Below are 18,026 nucleotides of genomic sequence, written 5' to 3'. Positions count from 1 at the left end.
GACTACTTAGCAATGCTGACTCCATACTTCAAAAAGTACCTTGTATTATTATGCAGAATACTACTACTGAATCAATTCCAGCAGTTCATAAAGAGTAATAAATGAAGCAACATTGTGCTCCCAGAATATTTTAGGAAAATACTTTTTGGTCTTCAGGTGCTGAACTGTATAATGTCTTTAGGTTACTACATTATTTATGAGTCACGTTTCTAACTTTTGCAATGATTGGCTACTTTACAATACCTATCAGGACATTACAGTGTTATCACAACCACAAAGGGAAATATAAATCAGTGTTTCTAGATTAAGATAGAACAGAGGATAGTCACATATCCTGTTGATAGATCTGGTACAGGAATAGTTCAGTTATTCATCCAAATTCTGATACCCACCTCAGTCTACTCCCAAACAGTAGCACAGCAGAACAAAGCCTGCAGTCTGCCACCATTATGCACACATTCAGCTGTAGAATGATCTCAAGCTGGTTCATTTTTAGAATGCTTGTCCCCATAACATTTGGCTTTTCCTGGTTATTGTATGAATGATCCATGCACATGTACGGAGTATTTTTCCTTCATAAAAACCCAGTTAGTATAATTGTGCAACAGGAGTACAAAGGCACTGCACCTTACGAAAAACTCACGCCGTTCAGAAATGTAACAAAAACAAGAATTCACTAAAAATAGGAAGGTGACTCTTGTGGACAATGCAACAACACTTGCATTTAGTGATTATAAATTCATAAATGCTGCTATACATTGTCAAACTTCAGGGCTGACTGTGGATTCAATGGGCAGTAATTAGATAATAAACATAACCAGGGAATATTGTGCTGGACTTGATCTGAAGTCTACTATGAACTACACCAAAGACTGGAATGTAGCTCTGCAATCAGCCTATAAGGTTAGTTTCCTTGAGACATCTTCAGTTCAGTACGAATTAGCAGGCCCCGAGATGAGAAGCTGCACAAGGAGGATTTTGGTTCTTGTGGCTCATAAAACAAGTCATAGAAAACAAATGGTAAAAATATGTAACAGATTACAATACATAGGCCCTGAAATTCTTTGTTGTAATCCCAGTGATTATGCCAAGATCTTGCCAGACAGTGCCCTCTGCTGATCATGTTTTGCAAGGTTAGTGGAGCACCTCATTAGCATGAGGCAAAGTGCCACATTCAGCCCACCAGCCCTCACCTGCCTCAAGCCAACATAAACTCCAGTCTTGTTGCACCGTTTGCATGGGGAGGGGGGGAAGGCTGCGGCAGTGGTGGAAGGGAGGTGGTGCTCAGGCCCAAACCCGAACTATCAGCTCCCTGAGGCCGGATCTGGATACATGCTTCAGGGGTCCAGGCTGCTCTCCTATATAAGGCCTTGAGGCTTAATTCATTCAGTGAACCGGCTGCCACACAAAACAGACGGTTGCAACTATGGAGCAGGAACTCCTGGCTTAGGAGTCCCACCTCACCTTTGCCCCTTCCTCTCCCCAAATGTAATTTGCCTAGGAAGGGATGGATGGAAGCTCTCCCCCCTTATAAGTCACGATGAAGCTTCCCAAAATGGAGAAGACTGACCAAAGCCCCAGTGCATTTTAACCGCACAATGGTTGGATGACCTTCTTTAAATAAGTACCATTAACAGTTGTTATTGGATTGTAACCAATGTGACAGCATTTTTGTTCATTGTGGATGAGAAATGCTCTGTGCATCAAATTAAAGTGAATATATTAAATACAGGAGATAAAATTCAAGGTTGATTTGATGTGATAGAATCTCCCACCAGAGACTGTAATCTCTTTTTCTTCTGTAATCACATTCTTCAAGTTCATTTCACTTTCCAATGACTTTAAACATGTAGTTCCTGGGCACTGTAAAAGACTTGCACTTGTATAACGTCTTATCACATCACTGGGTCAAAATCCTGGACTTCCCCAACACTGTCCCGGGAGCAGAATCAGTATAAAGACTGCAGGTCATAGAAGTCGTCCAATCACCTTCTCAGGGCAACAAATATGGTACGATAAGTATTAAAAATCCCTTAAAAGTACTTCAATGAAATTAATTCAAAGTAGTGTGATTTGATCTCACTCCTTTTCTGCAAATTGTACCACGGGATCTTTAACATACAACTGAACCCTAGAGGCATGTCTCTGGAGGAAGGCATCTTTAAGAAAGCATCACTCCTTTAGTATCAGCCTACATTATGTACTCAATCCAGACACTTCTGCTATATTATTTTGAATGGGAGGCACATTTCGGGTATACAAAAAAAAGCATCCTACAGAGTAACATCCTCCCTCATTAGCTATTTAGATACACCACCGGCATCCGAATAGAATACCCTCCTTTGCGAACTTGCTGTTTGGCACTGCGTAATAGAGGGCAGTGTAATGGCCCGCAGGGCAGTGCGTGCGGAGGTGTACCCGGGATCACGTGTGCCTCGTGCTCCAAACAGAAGGTCTCGCATTCATTTATAATCTCCAGAGAACAAAAAAAAAACAAACGCTCACTACTAGACCCTTCCGGGATAAACACCTATACTTTCAGTTTTTTTTTAAAGCTTATGCTCCACATACCTGCCAAAAAAATACATTATTTTATCAATGTGGCAACCGTTTTCCCCAAAACTTTTCATGGAGAAATAAATACTTTCCATGGACAAAATCCCAAAATGCTTCCATTTCCAGCCTCATAAGTTTTTTAAAAATTACTTGCATTTGTCAGGAGGTATTCCCTTGCGCTGTGGAAACAGGCCTTGCGCCAGTTTCCAACCACCGTAAATGTTTATCCGCAATCGCTGGACAGTTGGTGGGCAATTAGCACAACAAAAGGTGGGCAGCGGGAACGTGACAAGGACACCCTCAAAGCCTCCCTCATAAAGTGCAACATCCTCACTGACACCTGGGAGTTCTTGGCCAAAGCCCGCCCTAAGTAGGGGAAGTGCATCCAGGAGGACGCTGAGCACCTAGAGTCTAGTTGCCGACAGCATGCAGAAATCAAGCGCAGGCAGCGGAAAGAGCGTGCGACAAACCAGTTCCACCTACCCCTTGCCTCAATGACTATCTGTCCCACCTGTGGCTCTTGTATTGGACTGTTCAGCCACCAAAGAACTCATGCCAAGAGTGGAAGCAAATCTTCCTCAATTCCAAGGGACTGCCTACGACAGCGGGTTGAATTTGGTTTGTGTAGAGGGCGACGCCACAGGCTAAATACACTCTGTTCTTGCACTGATGAGTCCTGGTTCAAACCCAGTACAGATAAATGGTATGTAAGCCCTCTCTATATTTTAACGGTTTTTTATCAAACACGTTTACTTACGATTGTTTTTCTATCAAGACAGGCAGTCTACCTTTCGGAACCATCCAGGATACAGAATACAGTTACAGCTTCGAGTCACCCAACAGGAGAACATCTCGATCACTGCCCCTGTTTGTGCACAAAACTGCTTCGCGTACAGCCAGATGTAAATTATTCCATTCTTATGAAAAAAGGATTTGTGAAAATAAGCTAGCTTACATCATTTCTAATAGTCATATACTGTAACAGAAACCTAGGACCTCGGAGAATTGGGCAGCTGCTTATCTCGAACATGGGAAGATCCAAACGCAGAAGCCATTGGAATAATAATTTATTCACTGCAAGAAGGAGGACTTGGTTGTGAAGAGTTTAAAAAGCAGAAACCCAAGTAGAAATGGACAGCATTAATTACACCACATCACCCATGGTTTCAAACAAAAAAAACCACACCAAACCTTTGAGAGTTACTGCTGCATGTTACAAACTCATTCACAACTCACATAATAAACACAACATTTATGGTTGTGCTTCTTTTGAGGAGACGCAAAAGGAGAACTTGTTTGCAGAGGAAACAAGCTATTAAAATTTCTTCATCATTATTTAAAATTGCATCACTGTGGTTGTATTAATCAAGAATGAAAACACTTGAGTTTAGTGCATCAATACGACTAATATTTACATCACGATCATAAACATTAAAGGGAAACAAAAGGAAAACACACACCTTGAGGATTGTGCTTAAGCATCAGCCATTCTGAATGCATTAAATAACAGATCGTTAATTTTACATCCTTGCACAGTACCCTTTGCTTCATGCTGGAATCAGCCAACTTGAGTGTAATGACAGCATCAGAGCTGGGTCAAATAGGAGCTCTCGACATCCCATAATCACTGCATACTCAACTAAGTCCCATTAACCTGCAGAGTGCCAGCAAGCAAAACTTAGGAAGTGGGGCTATCATTTTCATTTCATTCCAATTTAAGATTAGTGAGGTTAATGAGATTGGGTGCACACCAGGAATATTTACATCAATTACTGGACTTTTTTTTGAATTGAAAACACTTCCAAATTCTGTAAAAATTCCATTAAATGATTTAGTGCTCTTTATTTCTCAGCTGTTTTCTCATTAGGCTTTACAAATTCTTAACAAGTTACTTTAATGCCTCTAATTGATTGTGAAATTCTGCATTTTAGTAGATGTCCAACACTTAGAAAGCTACTATTTTTAGAAACTCAAGCTTTAGCTGTAGTGTCCTTACATCTGCTTCAAAGCACTGCTCCTTAGTCTCAATGTTTAGCCTATGGCTGAGTGTATGTCCCAACTGAAGCCTCTTTGACTAGGCTTTTAAAAGAAGCCCATCTTTTAAGTACAGTATTTGTAATGCAATAAAACTTTTGTGAATTATAATGTGCAAGTTGATGGGAAAGTTGGCACTTTTCTAAAATACTCTCTGTCCTGTTTAGTTGTCCATGTGCACTTGTTGCGGGCAGCAAGTGTCTTGAATCTGAAGATTGTCAGCACAACCGATTTTGTAGTTGTACTTACAGCTCAGCGCCTCGCTTCTGCAAGGCGGACTGCTTTAGTATAAAGGGCTTGATCCAGAGTCCTATTTACAGGTTGCCAAAACTCGTTGTGCACCTAAAGTGAAACGTGCGGCTTCCAAAAGACTCAAGGTATCCGTTAATGACACTGTGTGGTGCAGTGGAACAGTACATTGCCCTTTCAACTCTTGAGATCTAGGATTTAAAATCAGCCCAGATGACAGGAAAACATTTGTTTCTTTGCCCAGTTTAAGGATCTTTTGTGAAATAAAAATTTGGGTAGTCTTGGTACGGCTCCTTGTGGGCTCTTCACTTTGCATCTGGTTAGGTTATGGCTGTACTTGGAAGTACAGGTACTTGATATGGGTGGCCAAGTATTCTATGGCCCAGCTCACACTCACCCATTGAGCACAAGAATTCACCAAGAAACAACATAGGACTCCTTTGCAATATGTGCTCATTCTCCGATGTATATAGATTCCCCAAAAAATTTGGACACAAAATACAACTGGGGAATTGAGTTCAGCTTGAGTTACTTCCCCATCATAGGGAATTTGGGCACCTCCTTCATAGAATTCTATTACATCCCACTTTTCTTGTGATCAAAGCAAACCTCAAACAGATACAATTTCACTGTAGTTAATTTTGGAAGAGAACCAGTTATTGAATTGTTCTGAATAAATTTACTGGAATTTCAGAAACCTATACCTGAAATTCATGGTAATGAACTGCCTCCTACCACCAAGTTTGTGCCCAAGTAAACCTGGAAAAGTCACCACTTGGGCATGAGGTTTGCACTGGAAATGCACCTGAATTGCACAACAGCATATAACCTTCTGTCCAAGACAGGATTCATGCTAAAAAAAAAACTACCAATGTCTTACTGGGTTGTAATTTTAGATGTTGGTTAAGGGAGGGGCAAGGGAGAAAGTTATGGGGACCCAGAACAAATATGACTATAATTAAAAATCAATACTCATATGATTTGATACCCCGCTGCTCAATAAATCGGCCATTCACACATTAGCATAAACATCCACAACATGGGTCAGTGGCTATTATTCAGGACTGGGAATCCTGGTCGATTTCCCTCCGCCTTCAAACTTCACCTGAACTGGGCCACTCCAGCCAGTTATAGTGTTCCTACAAAATTAACGTATGTCTCCTTCCCCACAGGACATTTTCCCTTTTAGAAAGGTTCAGACCATAACGGTTTAAAGCACAGAAAGAGTCCATTCAATCCACTGCATCCATGTTAGCTCTTTGCTACAGCAATTCAAAACTACTCCCATTGCCATGTAGTTCCCTCTGCTTCAAATATTTAGACATTTAATTTCATTCATCTTAAGTTTCCTTCTGGAAGCGAAACATTGCCATTGCTTCAGGTTATAACCATTGGCCTGTCCACAGATGAAATTAGATGGAACTGTGTATCCATTTTACACTTGTGAAAAGGGGAAAAACTTAAATTAAAAAAAGGGCACAAAAATCTCTCCATCATCAACAACTTGCATTTATACAACATAAAACGTTGCAAGATGCTTCACAGGAGACTTAAGAGTTACTCAATCAACAATCACAGCTACAGTCACTGCACTGTGTTGCAGCGAACGTCCAGGAAAATAACTATTTTATGAATGCCGCTTCCCTAAAGCCATGCAAGTCCAAAGCAAGAACAGTCAGTGTAAACCCAAAGCAAGAAACTGCCTGCAATATGGCACAGACGGGCAATGTCACCAACAGGCCTCAAAAGAAAGTCAGCGAGACACTGGTGAATCATAGAATGGTTACAGCATGGAAGGCCATTCAGCCCATGCCAGCTCTCTGCAAGAGCACCTCAGCTAGTCCCACTCTCCCACCCTTTCCCCGCAGCACTGCAATTTTTTTTCTTTCAGATACTTATCCAACTCCCTTTTGAAGTTGTAATCGAGTCTGTCTCCATCACCCTTTCAGGCAGTGCATTCCAGATCCTAACCACTCACTGTGCAAAAAGATATTTTATGTTGCCTTTGGTTCTTTTGGTAATCACCTTAAATCTGTGTCCTCTGGTTCTTGACCCTTCCACCAATGGGAACAGCTTCTCACGATCTGCCCTGTCCAGACCATTCATGATTTTGAACACCTCTATCAAATCTCCTCTCAATCATCTCTGCTCGAGAACCCCAGCTTCTCCAGTCTATCCACGTAACTGAAGTCCCTCATCCCTGGAATCATTCTTGTAAATCTTTTCTGCACCTTCATATCTTTCCCAAAGTGCGGTGCCCAGAATTGGACATAATTGTCCAGTTGAGGCCAAACCAGTGTTTTATACAGGTTCGTCATAATTTCCACGCTTTTGTACTCTTGTACCTCCATTCATGAAGCCCAGGATCCTGTAAGCTTTTTTAACTGCTTTCTCAACTTGCCCTGCCACCTTCAATGTTTTTTTGCACACATACCCTGCTCATGCATCCCCTTTAGGATTGTACCCTTCAGTTTACATTTCCTTTCCTCATTCTTTCTACCAAAACGTATCACATCACACTTTTCTGCGTTAAATTTCATCTGCCACATATGTAAGGATGCTGTTCAAAGGCCGAGGCAGGGAGCTTTACACTGCATCGGAGCTGAACATTTTCAGCACAAGCACAATTTTTTTTTAAAGTTCAAAATTTTAAAAAAAACTTTAAAACCATTCAAATGAATTGGCTTTCTGCCATTTTCCTTAAAAATAATTGGGGTTCATACAACTAATTTAAGTAGGCCCAGATGGAGCTGACTGCATAACACATGCATTATGGGAGAAGATTATCCAAATTATTTTAATTAACAAGCAAGCTTAAATGGTTAGGTACTACTTGGTTATAATTACGAACACCTTGCACGAGTTGGATTCAATTCTAGTCACCATACAAGATGTTAGCTCAATTTGGTTGCTGCGTGTCACTTGTAATGTGTCTGCCTATGGCAGGAAGCTGGTCTTGTCTTTTGATTTTAAAAAAACCTGTCAATCACCAGAACCTAATTGTTCTATCATGGTAAAACAAAGGAACTTTAAGAACATAAGAAATAGGATCAGGCGTAGGCCATACGGCCCCTCGAGCCTGCTCCGCCATTCAATAAGATCATGGCTGATCTGATCATGGACTCAGCTCCACTGCCCTGCCCGCTCCCCATAATCCTTTATCATTTAAGAAACTGTCTATTTGTGTCTTAAATTTATTCAATGTCCCAGCTCCCACAGCTCTCTGAGGCAACGAATTCCACAGATTTACAACCGAGAGAAGAAATTTCTCCTCATCGGTTTTAAATGGGCGGCCCCTTATTCTAACATTATGCCCTCCAATTCTAGTCTCCCCCATCAGTGGAAACATTCTCTCTGCATCCACCTCATCAAGCCCCCTCATAATCTTATACGTTTCGATAAGATCACTTCTCATTCTTCTGAATTCCAATGAGTAGAGGCCCAACCTACTCAACCTTTCCTCATAAGTGAACCCCTCATCTCCGAAATCAACTTAGTGAACCTTCTCTGAACTGCCTCCAAAGCAAGTATATCCTTTCGTAAATATGGAAACCAAAACTGCATGCAGTATTCCAGATGTGGCCTCACCAATACCTTGTATAACTGTAGCAAGACTTCCCTGCTTTTATACTCCATCCCCTTTGCAATAAAGGCCAAGATTCCATTGGCCTTCCTGATCACTTGCTGTACCTGCATACTATCCTTTTGTGTTTCATGCACAAGTACCCCCAGGTCCCGCTGTACTGCGGCACTTTTAATAATAACTTGCTCTTTGATTTTTTTCTGCCAAAGTGCATGACCTCACACTTTCTTCCCTTTGTAGATTGTATTTTGAATGGCACAGAAAAACTTAATCCCAATCCTCAAAAGGAAGGGGAAAGAGAGAAAACAATCACAAATTGAATCCATACCATAGTAAATATTCATCCATCCTTGAGCTTACACCAAGTACTACAAAATCTAGAACCTTTAGATTAACATTCATTCTGTTACCACGAATGCCGGTTCTGCACCAAGTGCTCTGCCATACAAGCCGACAAAAATACACAAGTACCAGACTGGTAGCTTGAATGATGCTTGGTTTTAGAGTGAATGGACCCCAATTCAATACAGTTGATGAGAGGGTTAATATAGGGATCACAAATACAAGCTGTTTCTTTCTGTTGCTTTGCAAACAATGCAATTCAATAAAGTGACCAATTTGGAAACAGCATTAGGGCAAGGGTAACAATACTACATTTCTGTAATGTAAACACTTTATATATGGGAGTCAATTATAAAGATAGTTGAAATTTGACAAAAGTAGCAGCTAATTGCATACAATAACACAATTTTAGAAATTATATTACAGGTGCCATAACTATTTCAATAAACTATTTCCATAGTTTCGGTCAATGCAGTTAACACATTATACCAATTAACCTACATTGGACAAGGAATGGCCATTTCCCCCACCCAGTGAAGAGGAAAAACCAAACACAAATTCCAAATAATGTTCCTTTTGAAATTAGATTGGTGTGCAATTAAAACTAACTAAGATGAAGTATCCCATTAAATAACTGTTCTGACATTTATTTTGGCATAAATAGTACTCCTTGGAATCAAATACAAAATCTGATAAGTGATTAGCAAGGCTGTGACAGGAAAAACTCAGCCCAGGTCCAAGTAGGTCTATGGGGCAGCTTGCCCCTCTGCTAGTTGCACTATCCAGTTGTTCACATTCGCAGGCATTGCTGCTATCCCACCCAATTGTTGACTTCAGTCTCCATGCCTGCTATTCTCTCCCTCCCAACTTTATCCAGAAGTAGTTTTAAAAAAAGAAATACTAGTCACTATTTATGGGTAAAAATCTCTCCACTGTGAAATATGAAAATCACAGGATGTCATACCACGACCAAATCAGGTTAGTGCCGGGAAAAGATCTTGCATTAAGATAGCACTGTATCACTGTTTAAATGTCCCAAAGTATCTCACATACAATGGATACTGATGTCAAAGAGTGATTTCACCTCTCCAAGGAAGGAGGTCCTCTATCTTAGCAGATAGGTATATAGGTATAGCTCCAAACATTGTACATTTTGATAACCGGTCAGAGTTTAAATCTGTAGCACCCGACCTACTGCATGCCAAATATTAAAATATAAAAACATCAATACCAGCATATAGCCTTAGTGCTCCCATCTAGTTCCAATATATTTCGTTTACAATATTACTGTAAAAATTCAATAGGTATTGGCATTTCATTCCACTAATACCACCCACCCTCTCACTTCATGAGGATGCTGACTCATGCTAGCGTATAGCTCCATGGGCACTGGTCGCCCCAAATACCTCATCTAAGTGGCCATTCTTCATGTGTTAGCCTACACAGCAAGTATAGGGAGGTTATTTGACCTTGTGTACATCACAGCGTAGCCTGAACCTGTCCTCACCAAACTGCCAGGACATTTTAGCAGAGGATTGCTGGATAGCAATTTGAGGAAGGAGCCTTGGCCGATTTATCTTCCTCCCAGCCCAGAGGTGCCAAGACCAATTGCAGCCACCAACCCACCCCCGCTAATAACAGTTAACAGCATAAATGGGGAATTGAACTAGAGTTTCTGGAGCATTCAATTAACTGAAGTAGTTCTGGGGACTGAGCAGGAAATTAGTTCCTACACTTGAATAAATTATGCAAATACACCTGTTAAATAACAAAAAAAGTTTTATTCAATTGTCTGTACCACTACATTAGATTAGATCTACATTAAGTTCCACTGCATCAGAGAAGCAGTTATGTTCTATCAGCCGAGCACAATCTCACTGACCATTGGGTCAATCCCTAAAAAAATAGCTCGAGTCTAAACAGATGATCTTAACAGGTGATCTTTCGCTTAAAAATAGTTTAGATTTTTAAGCCCTTTTGAAACAGAATGTACATGTACAATATATATACTGCTTATTTAAGGATCCTGAGCAGCTTATAATTTTCCCCAGTTTTTGGACAAAATAGTGTTAAATTCTCTATTTAAATAATAAGCCATTTTTTTTAATAAAGCACTTTACATTACATACAATCAAAGACAAACAAAAGGTGATTCTAACGACTGACAAACACTTTGCACGTGCTTTAACAATTGCAGTCTGAGTTTCTTTTGGTCCCTACAGAAAAGCCTGTGGGACTTAAACAGCAGTTTTAGCCAAAGGACACCGTTTAATGAGCAAAATCACTAAAGATCTCTTCATAATGAGCCTCAATAAAAGGGAGCAAATCAAAAGTACTTCCTGTCTACAACAGCACCACTTGGCCAGCAGTCCTTATGTTGGTCAAGAGTTGTTATTGCCAGATTACAAGAGAGACCCTCTAGTGTGCAATAAAATGGCAAAAAACTGCAAAAACACTACCTAACTGTATAAAATGACTGTGTGCGTGTGCACACAAACAGAAGATAATTTTCAGATCTTCTAATTCATGTAACTGTAACCTATCCAGAACACAATGTCAATAGCACTGGCTGCAATAGGTTTTACATTAGGCACTCAAGGTAGGTCACAGTGACTAACGGTTGCAGGTCAATAAAGGGTCAACAGAAAATGGATACATATTAACTGATACTTTTGCTCAAACTAAAGAGAGATCATTGCTGAAATCACAACACAAGAATGTGTGTATAGGAGAAATTGTTTCACATTTACTTTTATTTCCAGCTCTTCGACCATGGGTTAATAATATTCCCCATCCAGTAACTGACTCAACTTCCAAATAATGAAGTATGTACCATATATGAATCGGCCCATGTTAGCATTTCAATGGGAACAAAAACAGTGAGTGTTTTACAAACAGTCAGCCATGCTTGGCCAATGTCCTTGCTTGTCTGTAGAATTATAGGCATTGTGCATCATAATTTAAGGCTGAATTAGTTAAACCTACACATTAGCCCTTTCTGTGCTGAATATCCTTTGCAGCTTTCAAATTACACACATTTGCAAAAGGGATGACATAAAGTAAACCTCCAATAAACATTATAAGTTAGAAATGCGCAAAGAACCATGGGTTCTCAACTCAGTGTTTGGGCAAAAACACAAACACACACACACACGCACATATATATTTAAAATAAAATGTTGGTGTTGAAATCCTCTTTCGATACTCAAAGGATTTCCCTCATCACCTGTAAACTGAGTTCAACAAAAACTCAACGATTCCAAACAGTAAAACAGCATACAGATACTTTATTGCTGACCTCTCACACAGCTTCACGCCATCATTCACTCTGCTTGTGAAGTTTACATTTATGTACAATTACTAGCCAGCAAGAACTACCATGTGGCTTCATCTCTAGAATACAAGAGAAACATAAGCTCGGCAAATGTTTTTGTTGAAAGCATCAGCTAATAGAAAGGGTCTCCAGGCTCAGCTTGGGCTCATATGCTCTGTCTGTAGTGCACTTTCAATAAACTAAGAGTTTTAACCGTGCCAGTGGCATTTACACATGCAGAAAAGCAAAACTCTTACTTTTTTTTTTGCTGCGCTTCAAGTACAGTTTCAAGTCTACAACCCATTTTATGAGGAGTGGGGACATAGGAGGTAAGAAAAGAAAGGTCTAGAATCACTCCTGCTGGAAGAAAGGTATTTCTGCATTCCCACTGTTTAGAAAACAAATCTGCAACACTGCTGATTCAATACAAGGTATTGGATTTTAGTGGCATTCAACAGTTGGTAACTAGTATATGGCTGAGTCTGTGCCTCTTGTAGGAAGAAGCCAACATTCAAGACTATCAAGTTATTAGCTAGAATACTGCCTACCTTGATAGAAACCAGATGCATTATACTGTTGGCCTCCTTGCTGGAAATATTGCTCAAACTGTCCTCCCTGGCTGTAGTTTAGTCCACCTCTGTTGACCCACCCACCACCTTGTCCCCCACGCCCTCCACGACCCCCACGGCCACGACCTCCTCGTCCTGCAACTCGTCCTCCACCCTGATCATGGCTGCCATCCTGATATCTGTTGTCTTGATGTCCTTGGTAACCACCTCCTTGATATCCACCCCCTTGATAGCTGCCACCACCTCCATGGTAGCTACCTCCTTGATAGCCGCCGCCGCCGCCACCACCACCGCCACCGCCTTGGTAGCCACCACCATGGTAACCACCATGCCCCCCTTGGTAGCCAGAATCTTGATGACCGCCACTTCCATCTGACCATCCGCTTTGAACTTTTCCTCTGCCTCCTCCACGTCCGCCTTGTTCTGTCCTTTCGTATCCACCACGGCCCCCACCTCGCCCGCCCTGATCATATCCGCCTCTTCCACCTCCTCCATAGGAGCCTTGGTCATATCCACCTCTTCCTCCTCGCCCACCACTAGACTGGACATTGTCTGGTCTCTTCTGCCATGGTGGCATCTCTGGTGGAGGGGCCTCAATTTCATTCGGCCTGCCACCTCTGTCTGGCACTCTTCCCATAAGTACCTGAAAAATGATGAAACCAAGGAAAAAAAGGTTACTGGTAATTAAAAATATTTGAACAGTATTAGTTATATTTCTGTCATTCACAATTTCAGACATAAAATAATGTAAAGATTATACAACAGTTCATATTTTCAGCACACAAAATAAAATTCATGGAGCCAAGATCAATGATAAAGCACAGAAGGAGGCGATTTGGCCCATCATTCTTGTGCCAGCTCTTTTGAACGAGCTATCCAACTAGTCCCACACTCCCTGCTCTTTCTCCATTGCCCAGCAAATTTTCCCCCCTTCGAGTATTTATCAAATTCCCGTTGAAAGTTATTATTGAATCTGCTTCCACCAATCTTTCAGGCAGTGCATCCCAGATCATAACTCACTGCGTAAATTTTCCCCCCCTCATGTCCTTTTGCCAATTACCTTCAATCTAATGTCGTCTGGTTACTGACCCTCCGGCCACTGGAAACAGTTTCTCTCTATTTACTCCATCAAACCGTTTATGATTTTGAACAACTATCAAATCTCCGCCTAACCTTCTCTTCTGGTTACAGCACAAAGGAGGCCTTTCGGCCCTTTTAACGTGTGCTGGCTCTCTACAAGATACTTCACAGCTAGTCCCACTCCCCTGATCTTTCCTGGTAGCTCTACAATTTTTTTTCCTTCAGCTACTTATTCAATTCCCTTTTGAAAGACACAATTGAATCTGCCTCCACCACCCTCTCAGGCAGTGCATTCCAGATCCTAATCACTCGCTGCGTAAAAAGATTTTTCCTCGTGTCACCTTTGGTTCTTCTGCCAATCACCTTAAATCTGTGTCCTCTGGTTCTCAACCCTTCCACCAATGGGAACAATTTCTCTCTATCTACTCAGTCTAGACCCATGATTTTGAACTCCTCCATCAAATCTCCTCTCAACCTTCTCTGCTCTCAGGAAAACAACCCCAGCTTCTCCAGTCTATCCATGTAACTGAAGTCCCTAGAACCATTCTTTTGTATTTGTTCTATTTCCAAGGCCTTCACATCCTTCCTAGTGTGGTGCCCAAAATTAGACAATACTGGGATCAGTGTTTTATAAAGGCTCATCGTAACATCCTTGCTTTTGTACTCTATACTTCGATTATGAAGCTCACATGCGCTTTCTCAACCTGCCACTTTCAACAATTTGTGCACACACCCCCTCAGGTCTCTCTGTTTATGCAGCCCCTTTAAAATATATTGCCTCTCCTCGTTCTTCCTAGCACTTCGCACTTTTCGGTGTTAAATTTCATCTGCCACCTGTCCGCCCATTCCACCAGCCTGTCCATGTCGTCTTGAAGTCTACCACTATCCTCCTCACTGTTCACTATACTTCCAAGTTTTGTTATCTGCAAATTTTGAAATTGTGCCCTGTACATCCAAGACCAAGTCATTAATTTACATTAAGAAAAGTTCTAGTACCAACCCCTGGGGAACACCACTGTGTATCTTCCTCCAGTCGGAAAAACAACTGTTCACCACTACACTCTGTTTCCTGCCACTTAGCCAATTTCATATCAACGCTGCCACTGCCCCTTTTATTCCAAGGGCTTCAACTTTGCTGACAAGCCTATTATATGGCACTTCATTTTGTTCTTTTGAATAGGGCAATGCGGTTGATGTGGTTTACATGGACTTCCAGAAGACACTTGACTGTGTCCAATTCTGGGCACCTCAGTTTTGGAAGGATGTGAAGGTCTTAAAAGGTGCAGAAAAGATCTACAAAAATGGTCCTAGGGATATGGGACTTCAGTTACGTGGATAGACTGGAGAGGCTGGGTTGTTCTCCTTAGAGCAGAGAAGGTTGAGAGGAGATTTGATAGAGGTGTTCAAAATCATGAGGGGTCTAGACAGAGCAGATAGAGAGAAACTGTTCCAATTGGCAGAAGGGTCAAGAACCAGAGGACACAGAGTTAAGGTGATTGACAGAAGAACCAAAGGCAGCGAGAGGAAAAACTTTTTTAGGCAGCTTGGCTAGGATCTGAAATTCGCTGATTAAAAGGGTGGTGGAGTCAGATTCAATTGTGGTTTTCAAAAGAGAATTGGATAAGTACCTGAAGGAAAAAAAATTGTAGGGCTACGGGGAATGAGACTAATTGAAGTGCTCTTGCAGAGAGCCGGCACAGGCTTGACAGGCCGAATGGCCTCCTTCTGTGCTGTAACCATTCTATGATTATCAAAAGCCTTTTGGAAGTCCATGCACACCACATCAACCACACTGCCCTCATCAATCCTCTTGTTACCTCATCAAAAAACTCTCCTCCAAGTAGGGTTCTCTAATCTCTCCACGTAACTGTAGTCTTTCATCCCTGGCGCCATTCTAGTAAATCTCCTCTGTATATTAGGGCAGATGACCAAAAGCTTGGTGAAAGGGTTAGGTTTTAAGGAGCGTCTTAAAAGGAGGAAAGAGGGGTATATAGAGGTTTAGGGAGGGAATTCTAGAGCTTAGGGGCTTGGCTGCTGAAGACATGACCACCAATGATAGAGTGTTTATAATCAGGGATCCTCAAGAGGCCAGAATTATAGCAGCGCAGCTATCTTGGACGGTTGGACTGGAGATTACAGAGATAGAGAGGGGCAAGGTCATGGAGGAATTTGAAAACAAGGATGAGAATTTTAAAATCGAGACGTTGCTTAATCAGGAACCATTGTAGGTCAGTGAGCAATGTTAAGCAAGCCTCCAACTTTGTCCTTACTGACAAAGCCCAACATTATTTTACCTTATTAACGGCACATGCAGTCTTCTCTCGGATGGAGCCACTGCTGGTTCGCATAATCTTGGACAGGTCCTCTCGAGCAGCTAGCAGGTGTGAAACACAAATGGTGCTTTTTGAACTCAAAGTTGCACGCTTGGGCTGGTAGACTTTAGCCAATTTTTCAGTCTGGCTCTGCGGAAAGTAGAACATGTACAAACCAAATCAGTATTAAATGTAAAAATGACTGGATCACAATTTTGAAATTTACAGGCTTAGAAATTAACCCAAAATTCTCTGCATATTCAACTGTGGCTTGGTTTCTGAGCATGTTGCAATTTCGACCCGCTACACAAGTGGTAACTAATGGTTCAAGCTCATCATTCCCTATGTATACTGAGTTCCCACCTTAACCATACAAACATATTAAGCGGAAGACAGCTATCTCATCATAGGGAGAAAGAGGGGAAAAATGACAAATGTTGCTTTGGGCAGCTCCCAAATTTTTTTTTGGAGCTTTTAAAGATACAAGGGTTGAGTTTCTTCATTCCCAAAGCAAACCCAGTTTAAGGCAACAAGCCTAACTAAAGAAAGGCCGCTATTAGAAATAGCTAATGCTGCGATTGCATCAGTAACATTTGATTAAAAAGGAAATATCTAAAAAAATATCGTATTGATTGCAAGGTTCCTATAGCAGTTTAAATGCTTGCAGGGTGTCAACAGAATACAGTGGGTTGTTCTTTCATCTTTTAGGTTCACTAAAACTAGTGGCATGAGATTTTCCTTTCTGGCTGCCATACTGTTAAGTAAGCCTCCTTGATAAAGTGCAACATCCCCACCGGCACTTGAGAATCCCTGGCCAAGACTGCCCAAAGTGGAGGAAGAACATCCGGGGGGGAGGGGGTGCGTTGAGCACTGAGTCTCGCCGCTGAGAGCATGCAGAAATCAAGCACAGACAGCGGAAGGAGCGTACGGCAAACCAGACTCCCCGCCCACCCCTCTCCTCAATCACTCTCTGTCCTACCCGTGACAGAGACTGCATTCCCGCACAGTCACCTGAGAACTCACTTTGAGTGGAAGCAAGTCTTCCTCGATTTCGAGGGACTGCCTATGATGGTTATGAAGTGAGATGTGTTTGGGGTGCTTTAAGCCTGTTTCTCGTTAGCATACTGCTGGCAATCTGGCGATTCCCACACCAGTTATCTTTACAGGAAGGTGAGGTTTTTAATTTACCAGTTAGTGTTACATAGGTGTTAATGCATGCCAGAAGTGGAAACATTTCCATTCCCAACCATTGATTTTCCTGCTCTTTTGATATGCATCGACATTCCAAGCAAAATTTTAATTCAGTACTTCATTGGGGAATCATACAAATTAAATTATTTTTTGTAAACAAGTATTTTTTTCAAGAATGGAAGCAACTTGAGCATTAGATTATGCAAGTGCCTGGGATCCTTGTCAAAATTGTGTAAAAATTCCATTTAATATCAGATTAAGGGACCTTTTCCTGCAGTGAAGTTGCTTAACATGCCCTTTATACACAATTTGTTAGTACTTCAAAATTGCAGAAGAGCTGCTTTTTTCCTGAAATTAAAATCTTCTTGGGAAATTATTTTCTGAAGACAAACTCGCTTTTGAATAAGGAGGAAATCGACACAGGATTACTCTGTGAATCCAATACCTTCGCTCGGTCAGACCACCCAAATGACTGAATGGTTACATCCATACGCTTCAGCAACATCTTTCGCCGAACTTCATATTCATTAACCAGGATTTGATTGATGGCTTCTAATTTTTCCTATAAATTAAACAGAAGATGAATTCTTTGTTTTGAAATACCACTACAGCTACACTGAAGAGAAAACTTTGTACCAGTCCAAATGCTTCCTTTACAATTAATTTTGCCTTGCTTCACTCTGAAGTGAAATGATAAGTAAATTAAAGCACCAAACCGCGAGATAAAGGAACCTAGCTGGACTTCAGATCAAGTTCTTATACACAATAGATGTACAGCGAAGCAGACTAGTTGGCTA

At 41.3% G+C, this 18,026-nt stretch overlaps 2 protein-coding genes across 4 annotated transcripts in view; one reads left to right on the top strand and one right to left on the bottom strand.

Annotated features, from left to right (window-relative positions):
* Positions 1-3,898, top strand: part of rasgrp3 (RAS guanyl releasing protein 3 (calcium and DAG-regulated)) — a 131,712-nt gene extending 127,814 nt beyond the window's left edge. Inside the window, exon 17 of one of the 2 annotated variants that reach the window (XM_070889251.1) lies at positions 3,332-3,898. The gene's annotated coding sequence lies outside the window, so the exon portion shown is untranslated. The remainder of the gene's footprint in view (positions 1-3,331) is intronic. The other variant, XM_070889250.1, reaches the window with a different exon arrangement.
* A 6,627-nt stretch (positions 3,899-10,525) lies between these two features.
* Positions 10,526-18,026, bottom strand: part of fam98a (family with sequence similarity 98 member A) — a 44,528-nt gene continuing 37,027 nt past the window's right edge. For both annotated transcript variants that reach the window (XM_070889248.1, XM_070889249.1), the window contains 3 exons: positions 17,675-17,791; positions 16,021-16,188; positions 10,526-13,289 (listed from right to left, as the gene is read on the bottom strand). In XM_070889248.1, coding sequence (XP_070745349.1) covers positions 12,606-13,289; positions 16,021-16,188; positions 17,675-17,791 — 969 coding nt within the window. In that variant the 3' untranslated portion in view covers positions 10,526-12,605. The remainder of the gene's footprint in view (positions 13,290-16,020; positions 16,189-17,674; positions 17,792-18,026) is intronic.

Source organism: Pristiophorus japonicus, chromosome 9, assembly GCF_044704955.1.
Source record: "Pristiophorus japonicus isolate sPriJap1 chromosome 9, sPriJap1.hap1, whole genome shotgun sequence".
NCBI classification, from domain to species: Eukaryota; Metazoa; Chordata; class Chondrichthyes; family Pristiophoridae; genus Pristiophorus; species Pristiophorus japonicus.
Note: the sequence above shows the minus strand (reverse complement) of the source record. Positions and strands in the feature narration are given on the sequence as shown.